The sequence below is a fragment of the Chrysochloris asiatica genome, unplaced genomic scaffold (genome assembly GCF_000296735.1).
Source record: "Chrysochloris asiatica unplaced genomic scaffold, ChrAsi1.0 scaffold00019, whole genome shotgun sequence".
NCBI classification, from domain to species: Eukaryota; Metazoa; Chordata; class Mammalia; order Afrosoricida; family Chrysochloridae; genus Chrysochloris; species Chrysochloris asiatica.
The window spans coordinates 26,684,164-26,696,639 of NW_006408537.1; the positions used below are offsets into that span (position 1 = coordinate 26,684,164).

The 12,476-nt window shown below is 37.7% G+C and overlaps 1 protein-coding gene across 5 annotated transcripts in view; it reads left to right on the forward strand.

The window, feature by feature from the left end:
* Positions 1–12,476, forward strand: part of KCNQ5 (potassium voltage-gated channel, KQT-like subfamily, member 5) — a 771,186-nt gene that overhangs the window by 494,730 nt on the left and 263,980 nt on the right. For all 5 annotated transcript variants that reach the window (XM_006835755.1, XM_006835757.1, XM_006835759.1 and 2 more), the window contains exon 2: positions 1,388–1,478. In XM_006835755.1, the coding sequence (XP_006835818.1) occupies positions 1,388–1,478 (91 nt within the window). The remainder of the gene's footprint in view (positions 1–1,387; positions 1,479–12,476) is intronic.

The window sequence follows — 12,476 nt, forward strand, 5'->3', positions numbered from 1 at the left end:
GTCTGTAATTGCTTAAAAATACTTTTTTGTTTTATTTTGTCTTTTTTTATTCTTTTCATTATGATTTGAGTAAATGTTTACAGAGCAAATTGATTTTCCATTCAACAGTTCACACACATCCTGTTTCATGACACTGATTGCAATGCCCACAATATAACATTTTTCTCATGCCTTCCCTGGAGTCCTAGTATGGTGCTGTAGGGTCAACACTGGACTGATCCCACCAGCCAATCCTTGGAAACCCTATACAGGGTCACTATGAGTCAGAATTGATTCAACGGCACTTAACAACAACAACAACCCTGGGTCATCATTTCCATTCATCATTCTTTCCTTTCTCTTCCTGCATTCTGAGCTTTGTTGTTGTTAGGTGCTGTCAAATCAATTCCAACTCATAGCAACCCTGTATAGGGTTTCCGCAGAACAACTAGTAGGTTTGAACTGTCAACTTTATATTTAGCAGTCCAGTGATTATCCTATAGCATCACACCAGGACTCCCCTGGGCAAATGCTGGCTTTTTGATGGCATGTGGTTGCTTGTTCTAAGCAGTGTATATAGCCCTCCCCATCACCTGAGTTAGCATATATCTACTCTCTAGCTAGTGAATTATTCTCCCTTCTGTCATACCCCTGGTAACCAACAATGAAAGTGTCTTTTAACATGAAAACTTTTTCCTGAGGTTTTACAATAGTGATGTCAGACAATATTTGTCCTTTTGTGATTGACTAACTTCACTTAGCATCATGCACCTAGTGGTCCATCCATGTTATGAGGGGTTTTGCAGATTCACCATTATTCTTTAATGTTACATAATACTGCATTGTATGTATGTACCATAGTTTGTTTATCCATTCATTCATTACTGAACACTTAGGTTGTTTCCATCTTTTTGCAACTGAGTGTGACTAAAAATACAATGAATACTAGTGTGTCTTCACATGTTTTCCTGGGATAAGAGAGAAAAAATACGCTATCTGGGCCTTTCTCAACATCCTCTCTTGGGAAGGGAGTTGTGTGGGAAGTTCAAAGAATCTTAGATATTTAAATCAGCAAACAATGTGTGCATACATACACACAAACACACACAACCCACCCATGTAACCTTTCCTTCATCAATAAATTTGCAAAACTGCTTCATTTGTATTCTGTATTATATTATATTTTTATATTCAAAATGCCAGTCCCTCCCAGTTCTTTATCAAACCTTCCAGCCACTCTTCAGAAACCCTATACAGTTCACAATGAGTAGTAACAGACTCAACTGCACTTAACAACAGCAACAAATGTATGTGGATCCTAGTGCTTTATTAGAAACAGAAATTTAAGTCTGCAATGCTGCATCTGTATGCTGATCAGATTTCTCTTTTTTGTTTGTCTGTTTTACAGTTTTCTCCTTGTCTTTGGTTGCTTGATTTTGTCAGTGTTTTCTACCATCCCTGAGCACACAAAATTGGCTTCAAGTTGCCTCTTGATTCTGGTAAGTGAAACATATGAATAAAAATCTACATCAGTTTGTATAGTATAAGAACTGTGTACTATATTGTACTAAATGTTTGTGTTAGACATTTTATCCAATAAAAAGGTCTATCTAGAAGAAAGAGAGTTACTGTGGAATATAAAAGTTTCAAAAATGACTGAAATGTTTGTCTATTTTACCGTTAGTCAATCCTCAGGCATATATACAAATACTTAGGATTGCTTTCGTATAACAATATCTTATGTTATATGTACATCAGAAATAGAAGACAGTACTTGGAAGCAGTTTCAATGATGTTTATCTCTGCTAATAAACAAATTATAAGGAGAATCAGTAACAGTGAGGTATCTCATTATATTGCTAAAGGTTACAGGGTAGAGAATATTTTCTAATAACTGCAGTTCGGCAGTAGCTAAGTATAATTGGCCAAGACCTGTAAGAAGGCGACCCTCACAGGCAAACAGAAAACTCCTTCCTGCTCTTTTCAACCCAGACTGTATTATGAGCTTCACTGCTAATGCAGTTAGTTACCTGGTGAGAAATTCTGCCGTTTGCTCTGTTTCCATTATATTGTCAATCCTCAACTACACAGAATTCACTTTAAAAGGCAAAAAGACCCCAAGATATTTTAGACTGAATTATTCTGGGTCTTTTAAGCTCTTTTACTTTTCTTTTGCAACTGAACTATAGCACATCTGATTGAAAGTTGGTTCATTTACATCCATTTTGATTCATTCACTTAGTCTGAAAATATCAGACTTGACAGTCTTGGGACCATCTGAATGTGAACAACTCAATCTTCCTGTAAAGGTTGATGATTTACAGATTGAAGAGAGAGAGAGAAGACATGTATGACTTATGGGTCTAATAAATAGAAATTGGTTACCTACGAAACAGTTCAAACTTACCAGCCTCTCCTTGGAAACCTTTGGATTGAAACCAACTTGATGGTACAACAACAACACAGCAGTAAACACTTAATTTAAAAAATGTATTCTTTAATTTTAGGTGTAAACTGAAGAATGTTGACTCATATAAATAACTTGAGAGAAGGGCAGATACTTTTCTCACCTGAGCTTTCAGATGGCTGGTTTGTACTTAAAAGTTATATATGAGGTTGCAAAGACATCAAGTCTTAAATGGGAGAAATATTCAATAGTGTTTTATTAAGGTTACTGTTTCAAACTCCAAGACAGACACCAGGTAGAGTGAAGAACATAGGGGATTTGTTATATTGATATGATTTCTATTTGGGTAACAAGTAGGCTCATTCCTCTCTTACATAACAACTTCAGGTCTGATTCTCAGTGTCTAAGCCACGGCTGGTTTTTAGATTCACATCCAAATTTACAACCAGAATTTTTACATTGGAAATATAAATCTGATTTTTAGACTTGGGAACATGAAACACTGGGTCTACTGTATAACCAATGGTACAAATTATGAATATATCAATCATTAGGATTCCAGAAAAAAGGTTTCTTTTATAACAAAGTTAAAAAACATGCAAAATGTCAGATTTACGTCCTTCAAATCTGTGTAATATCAATTCAGTCATTGCTAATAAATTTCTAAGTAGTTTAAAGAAGTCCATATAATTACAAATCCCAAAACTGATTAGTATATTTTTTTAAAAGATCTTGGTTAGTGAGCAGTTAATCAGAGTTGAATATCTGTAGTATGTTTACTAGATAAAGATGTAGATGTTGTCCCATGCAGATGGATTTGGCAACATAGAACTGAGTTCCTCTATGCACATGAGACCTTTGTTTTAAGCAATGCAGTTAGTGTTGCAGATTGCAATTCTCACAAAGGTATTGTTACATGGGTTCCTAGTTTTATGCTAAATTGTGTTTTTAATACTTGTCTCTTGTTGTTAAGTACCATAAAGTCGATTCTGACTCATGGTAACCCTGCATAGGGTTTCCAAGGAGTGGCTAGGAAGTTTGAACCGCCTACCTGTAGTTCAAACTGACCTTGCAGTCCAACGCTTTCTCCCACAGTGCCACACCAGGACTCTAATACTTGCTTTGTTGTTGTTGTTATTGTTATTTTTGTGTGCTGTAGGGTCAGTTCTGACTCATAGTGACCCTGCACAGGAGTTCCAAGGCTGTAAATCTTTAGGGAAAGAGAAAACCTCATCCTTCTCCCGCAAAACAGCTGGTAGTTTCTAACTGCTGACCTTGAGATTAGCAGTCCAATTCATAACCTTGCTTAGAAATATGAATACTATATTGCATATCTGAGATTTCTTCAAAAACTGTGTTTTATTTCAACCAAAAAAAATTTTTTTTAATATAGTCATGATTTTCTTTATTTTCCTTCAGTTGGAATAAATTGGAATAGTAATAGATGTAAATAAATTAGAATTCCAATAATAAATTGGAAAGGCATACATATTTTAATTATTTTTCACAATGAGTTAGCATGACAACACAAAGTCCATAGCTGTCAAGTGAATCCTGACTCATCACAGCCCTGTAGGACAGAGCAGAACTAGCTGCCTCAGAGGTTTCCAAGACTGTGAATTTGTATGGAAGTAGATTGCCTTATCTTTTTTCTGCAGAGAAGCTAGTGGGTTCAAGCCACCAACCTTTTGGTTAGCAGGCAAGCACTTTAGCCACTGTGCCCCAAATCTCCTTGAGTTAACATAGCAAACAAACAACCAAAAAACCGCTGCCACTGCGTCATTTCTATAGGACAGAGTAGAACTGCTCTGCAGTTTCTGAGACTGTAAGTCTTCACAGGAGCACAGAGCCTCACATCTTTCTGCCACAGAGTGGTTGGTGTGTTTGAACCACTGACCTTGTGGTTAGCACCCTACCCCACAGTGCCACCATGTTGAATTAACATTGTTGTTGTTGTTGTTAAGTGCCGTCGAGTCGGTTCCGACCCATAGCGACCCTGTACAGGGTTTCCGAGGGTATAAATCCTTACGGGAGTGGAAAGCCTCATCTTTCTCCCGAATTAACATAGTTTATCATAAATATTCAATCAGCTGTAGAATATTGGGAAAAGCTTTGAGAAATGTTGGTATGCTTAATGATTTAGCAGATCTGGTATTTATTATCTTTTAATATGTGTATTTGAGCTAGTTCATCTGATTTCAAAGTCGGTCTGTGCTCTGAACATCAAATCAAACAGAATTCATAGACCACAATTCTGACTAGCAATGCCTTTTTGAGTAACTTTAAAAATGCTTACATAAAATTGCAACAAAGTCACTTTTATACACTTTTAGTTACAAATACATACCAGAGAAGTAAGTTTTGAAGAATTTGTATAAATCATAAAACACATTTTTTTTTTCATAATGGTACCATTTTTCTTAACACCTTAAAAATATGTTTAGAGATTTACCTGTATTCTAACTTGAATTTTGTGCAAGTAAAAGGCACCCATACTACAAAGTAAACTTGGCCCCAGACTCACTTCCCAGAGCCTTCTTTAACACTCACTCTTTTCTACCAAATAGTTTTCTCAAGGACAATCTCATAAGAGGTGTATGCCATTGCTTTGAACTTGGTCTCACTCACCTCCCAAAACCTCATGGAGTCTACAGGTCTCCCTCCCATATCCCATAATTCTCATCTAGGATTATACTCCTGTTGTTTCTCTGTCACTTGTAACTTCATTAACTTGCCAAAGTTGTTAGTCAAATGGGTTGTTGTTGTTGTTGTTAAGTGCCATCAAGTCGGATCCGACCCATAGCGACCCTGTACAGGGTTTCCGAGGCTGTAAATCTTTACGGGAGCAGAACGCCTCATCTTTCTCCCGCGGAGCGGCTGGTAGTTTCGAACTGCTGGCCTTAAGGTTCGCAGCCCGATTCGTAACCACTACGCTACCAGAGCTCCTTAGTCAAATGGGTAGATCTGTGTTAATTTGTTTGCTTATTCTTTTCAGTTTGATGAACTGTGCTTTCATGCTACACCTCAGACTCCTTTATTTCCCACCACAGAGTCAGTGCATTGTAGACTGTATAATAAGGCACCCTGGATTCAAATTCCACTTCTACTACTTGCTAGCTGTGTGATTTGGGGAAAGCACATGACTTTTCCGTATCTTAGTTTGTCATCTGTTAAAATTGTATAAAGATGGTTGTTGTGAAGATTAGACAGCTTCAGGTGTTCCGAACCAAGTCTAGCATAGAGAAAGCTCACAGAGAGCTAGCTAGTATTATAATCACTGGTTCTTCCATATGTGACAGTGAAGACACAATAGGAACACAAATACAGGCGCCTGTGAAATATTATAAAATGCTACATTCAAGAAAATATTTTACTTTTCTAGTAGAAAGCAATTATTTTTGAAATCATTTTCTCACGACAACTGAACACTGTTAATTATGGCAGCTTTTTCCACAAACATGTTCCTCTAATTAAATGTGACTCAATGTGGCATGTGTTCACAATAACTCCTCATCTCTGTTGACAAATGAAACCAAATTTTATTGTCATCTTTGACTCGATTACACTTAATAACAACAACAATAACAACAAGTTTGGTGGCAAATGTAACTGATAACAATGCTGATGGCCTGATCAGCTCTTAATGTGTGCATCTGCTTACACTGGAGCACTGAGCACAGAGAAGCCCAGATCTGATAGACTTGCTTACTCTAGCCTCACTCTGGGAATAAAACTTACAAACTCAAGAACGCCAAATTCCAAGGTCAATTCAAAGCTGATGCTACTCTTTCCTCTGTCTTGTAAATTCGACAGAACTGAAATGGAGCTGGCATATTTTCAGTACCTTTCATGTAAAAAATGTTTTTCTTACATTGCAAATATCATTTCCCACACATACACACATTTCATCAAATGGTTAAATGAGTTGAACAATTTAACATAACAAGTATAAGACAGAGTCCAGATTCCAACCTAGGCCTGTCTAAGTCAAGAGCCTGGGTTGTCGCCAATGTACCCAGCCGTCTTAGGTTTGCTTACTTCTTAGTCAAGAATGACTGGTTCACCAGAGTGCATCTGCCACTACCTGATGATGCATTAATGTCTGAAGCTGCTTCTTGGTTCCAAACATACCAATTAATGCTTACAGTTCTTTTAATTAGGATCATTTTGTTTCTTTTCTCATAAAGAGCCCACTTACAAAGCTATCACAAACAGGTAAAATAATTTATTTGCACTAGACTTCCTTGTATCAAGAATCTAAATAATATATGGTCCCTTGTGAGGAATCAAAAGCCTAATCCACAGGATACACAAACCCACTGCCATCGAGTCCATTACAACTCACAGTGACCCTGTGTAGGGTTTCCGAGACTGTAAATATGGGAGCAAACAGCCTCATCTTGACAGCAGAGCAGCTGGTGAGTTCAAACTGCCAACACAGCAGTTAGCAGCCCAGTGTCTAACCCATAATGCCACCATGGCTTCTTAAATAGTCAAGCATCAAGGATTAAGTTGCATTGGTATCCTTGGGTGGTTAACGTACTTATCCACTAAAGGAACGTTTGAAGCTTTGAGACTATCCCCTAGAGGCGCCTTGGAAGAAGACGATGCCCATTGACCTTCTGAAAATCAGCCACTGAAAACCCTGGAGCACAGTTCCACATGTGATACACATGGGGTTGCCACAAAGGAAGCGTCACCATCTTCAGATCCAGCTTACTTTGTTCAGGTGAACATCACGCTGTTAAAGTAAGCACTTCTATTTCCAGAATAAACTATTGTTGAAAGCTTTGTTTTGATATATTTTGTGTTCTGCAATTTCACATACCAACTGCTTGTGAACAATGCTGTTTCATGTGCATTTCCTTGCTACTGAATAACTTACTGTGTTCTAGATTAATTTTAATGTATTCATTTTAGGCCTTTAAATGTAATTGACATTCCATTGAAAAAAGAAAATTTCTTAACTTACTCAAAGTGACATGTATTCTTTGCAAATTTCCCATTGAATTTGGTCATTTCTGAAATTACTCATTTAAATGATAGAACTCCCCCACCTCCCACTCACAAGCAGTAAAGCGGCATTATCAATCTTAGCAAGATAAGACAGTTCGTCAGTGTATTTGTTCCTCTGCCTCCCTGCTTTGTTAGAAAGGTTCCAAACCACAAATGCGTTGTGCTAAGCAACCTGGATGAGTGTTCAAACATATGGTCCAATATCTAGGTTTCCCCAAACATCTGGATGTTTGGCACCCTATAGGTAGAGTATATGTATATTTGCCACGTACGCTTCATGGATCAAAGCAAACATAGATTTGCTTTTTTTTTTTTTGGCACAGTAAATGAGTTCCTGAGATGTGTACGAATCCAATTTAGGCACACCTAATTATATCTTAAATGCACAAGTGGAGCTTGCTATTTAAAGAAAATCTGTAGTGAATCTCTCTATGAAGTGAAGAATCCCCTTGAAAAGCTAATCGTAACTACATAATTAATCTGTGTAGTTTTCCTTTTTTAACATGGGTGTGTATGTTTGTTTGCTTGTTTGTAAGCTGCTATATATATCGACTATATAGCATGGCACTGGAGAATTGCAAAAGATGTTCTTGCCATTTACCATGTATCGCTATTAGTAAAAGGTAGAGAAAAAAAATGAACCACAAGCTCATTTGCCAGTCCTTGCAAAGTAGAAAGGTTTGTGCATAAAATTGCATGGATTCAGTGTAGAAGGAGGTAATATTAAATCTTTGCATCTAAAGTTTCTGACATTAAACATTGTAAGAGAGGATAACAAAGCGTAAGGCTAAGAATCCATCTGAGGCTAGTAAAGCTTGTGTTTTTAATGATGTGATAGAGAGCGAGATACTAAGCAATCAGATATGAGAAATGAGTGATGTTTCATTAGGTTTATCACATCCCTGCAATTTACTGCAGTAAGCTTTCAGAATATGCCTATGAACATTGAAAATTGCAATTATTTTCCTTTGCTTTTCTTTCATCAAGGAAAATGCAAATAAACTTTAAAATGATTCATGGAGACTAATGACCCTCATCAATCTGCTGATGACTGAAAAGAAACAGCAGGGGTAGTTAAACACCTACACTGAATTTTAACGGAGGGATAATAATATAGTAAGTTGCTCTGTGTAAAGTATTTCAGATTTGAGAGGAAAAGAGTTGTTCAAGCTAAAGATAATGAAATCGTGTCTGAAAAAAACATAAGCCTGTCTACAATTAGGAGTCCTTGTGTGGTGCTGTGGGGTAAGCACCAGACCGCACGGTGGAGGTTCAAAACCATCTGCTGCTCCTCAGAAACCCTATGCAGAGTCACTAAGAGTCAGAACCAATTCAACGACACTTAACAACAACAACATCTACAATTAAGGAAGGAAAGAATGTTTCGCATTTCTGGTGCAAGTTTTGGCATCTAACCTAGTGATTCAGTCTATATGCTACAGAATTTCTCTAAATGATTTTTTTTTTTTTTCCTAGAACTTATGAGCAGCCCAACAAACATCCTTAAGAGTTATTAAAGAGCCACATTCATTCAGGTCCACACTGATCTGATCTGCTGTGAAATACCAAAGTATTTCAACATAGACAGGAAAAAAGACGCAGGTTGTATGATGAACATTCCAGAATTGCTAGAACCCAAGATTGTTGATAATGAACTCTTCTCTTACCATCTTTCCATATTTAAATAATTTCCATCCTTTGAAATCTATATCATATCCTCCTTCTTACTGGAATAAACTCTGTCCTCTAACTTCCTCAACACTGACTACTTAACATTACAATTTCTCCATTATTTGTTTATTTTACATTATTAATGAAGCCCAATAGGGGCAAGGCATTCTTTTAAAGACGAAGAAAAAAATCAGGTAAAATTTCTGTCCTTGCATTTTTGTGGGGAAGACAGACTGCAAACAAATAAGCACACGTATAAGTACCATGAATAAAGGGAGTTCAGTGGCTGTGTAGGATAAGCACTGAACTGTGAACCACAAAGTTGATGGTTACATCCCACCAGCTACCCTGCAAGACAAAGATGAGGTTTTTCTGCTCCCATGAAGATTTACACCCTCAGAGGCCCCATGCTATGAATTGGAACCAGCTCGACAGCACCTAACAATGACAACAGCTGTCAATAAAGGTAAAACATGATTTGGTGAGTTGCAACTGGGATCTTAAAAGTTCGTGAGTGACCCTCTGTGGTGTAACTATTGGTCTCTCCCTGTCCAGAGAAGAGAATAGTGATGAAAATTGAAGACACTTGGAAATAATTGGGCCAGTGGAATGATGACGTGAGCATCAGCCTCTACTACCCTGAGAACATAGGAATTAGATAGTGCCAAACTATGGAGTCCTAGTGTAGCTCTGTAAGATAAGTATGGGACTACTGAGAGGTTGGTGGTTCAAACCAACCAGTCACTCCTTGGAGACCGTATTCAGGGTCACTATGAGTCACAACTGACTCAATAGCACTTAACAACAATAACCATGACCCACTGCCCTGAAAGGGAACACGTTAGAAAACCCAGAATAGAATGCAAGGACGTATTGACCATATAGAGATTGGTGGAGCCCTAAGACTGTGGTCCTTGGTCACCCTTCACATCTAAAACTGGGCTTACTCTAGTGGCTCAATTTTCATCCAAGCAATGGATGGATTTATAGGGTTGTAGGCCAGTTGAGATGAAAAGGGCAGAATTTACCAGGGGACAGATTTCAGAGCAGTGGGGAAGGAGGGAAGAATGGAGGCAAGAGGCACAGAGAGGAAGTGAGATAACTGGTATAGGTGGTGTTGCTTTGAGGGGATTGTAGTCCAGATGAAACAAAGTGTGTTGTTTGTTGAATGTAAAACTGATGATTTACTCTATAAACCTTTACCTAATTCACAAGAAGTTAAAAAAAAAACCAAAAAAAAACGGAGCAGACAGACTAAGCTTGTAAAGCAGAGATAGAATTCAATGAGTTGTTTAGAAAAGGTATTTAAAGAAACCCACTCAAAAGAATAGCATTTTAACAGAGACCTAACATAATTGAAACACACACAAGCAAAGATTAGGGGAAAGAACATTCCAGGCAGAGCATCAAGGACAAAAGCCCTGAGTAAGAGCACATTTCCTGAGCCAAGGAAGAGCAACAAGTTCAAGGTGGCTTAAAGAAAGCTAGTCGGGGATAGAAAAGAAAAATGAAGCCAAGCTAGTTGAACTGTACATTTCTTAAGACTAGATTCCAAGACTTATTCCATGAAAGCATTTAATACAGTGGAATACCAGTTGAAAATTATCAATTTGTAACTGTTGAAAGATAACCAATATTTTTATTACTCATCAATATTGAAAATTCTATAATAGCATGTACATTTCAGCAAAATTAAGATAAGTTTCAAGACTCAACTTTAGTGGCTATATAAATATCCATTGTAGAACATGGCTGTTGTTAAATGTCATCAAGTCAGTTTCAACTGTATAGGGTTTCCGATGAATGGCTGGTGAGTTTGAACCACCGACCTTACAGTTCAAGCCAACCTTGCAATCCATGCATTATCCTACAACACCACACCAGGCCTGGTGGTGGTGGTTAAGTACTGTAGAGTCAGTTCTGACTCATAGCGACCCTGTACAGGGTTTCCGAGACTATACATCTTTACAGGAGCAGAAAATCTCATCTTTCTCCTGTGGAACAGCTGGTAGTTTTGAACTGCTGACCTTGGGGTTCGCAGCCCGATTGGTAACCACTACGCTACCAGAGCTCCTTACACCAGGACTACATCCTAGGAATTAGTGAGATGAAATGGACAGGTATTGATCATTTTTAATTGGATGATCATGTGGTTTACTATGCCATGAAAAATAAATTGAAGAGAAATGAACATTTCTTCAAAAAGAACATTTCAAGATCTGTCTTGAAGTATAATGTTGTCTGTGATAGAATAACATACAAAGAAGACTGAGTAGTGTCATTGCCTTACTTATCTAGAGCTGTTATAGCAGAAATACCACAAGTGGATGACTTAAAAAAAAGAAAAAATTATTCTCTCTCAGTTTAACAGGGTAGAAGTCCAAATTCAGAGTACTGGTTTTGGAGAAAGATCCCTGCCTCCTTTCAGCATCTACAGGCCCAGCATTCCTTGGCGATCTCAATTTCTGGTCATCATTTGTTCCCTGGATCTAGGAGCTTCACAGTACAGGGACCCAAACAAAGTTCAAAGGATATACCCCACTGCTGGCCCTTCTTTCTTGATGGTAGCATGTCCCTCTTTCTTTATTCATGTCTCTTCCTTTTATCTCTTGTAAGATTAAATGTGTTACATGACACACCCTGGGCATTGCCCATACATCAATCAAGAATGTGGTAGGATTAAGGGTGTTGTATCCATGAGAGTTAAAATATGACCATGAAGCATGCAGTGGGCAAAATGATAAAAACAAAGAAAGAAATAAAAAATTTCTTAGATATTATCAAACATGTTAAAGCAATGAGTTGCTGAGTCTCGGGACTCAGGACTTTTGTTCAGGGGACACCATGATCAATTAGCATAACAGATTTCACAAATGCAATGTTCTACATCTTAGTTTGGTAAGTAGCATCTGGGATCTTAAAAGTTCATGAGTGGCCATCTAAGGTACAGCTATTGGTATCTTCATGTGCAGAAGAAAGAAGAGTGATGAGAATTGAAGAGATATGGAATCAATTAGTCCAATGGACTAATGGATCATGTGAACATCAGATTCCATGACTTTGAGACAAGAAAAACTAGACAGTGCCTGTCTACCACTTCCTCTGAAAGGGATTACATTAGAGGATCCCAGATAGAATGGTAGAAAGTGTCAAACAAAATTCAAAAAAATGTATTTTAAGAAGACCAAGCTTACTGGTCAGAAAGACTGGAGGAACCTAAGACTACAACCCTTGACCACCCTTCAGGTCTGGAAATGAGCTCACCCTCATGACCCAATTTTTGGTCAAGCAGTAAATAAGTATATAGTGGGGACAACAGTACTAGTAAGGTATGCTTGCCATGTAATTATCAATCATTCAAAATCACAATGGAAACATTTTCCTAAGGACAAAGTTTAGAAGG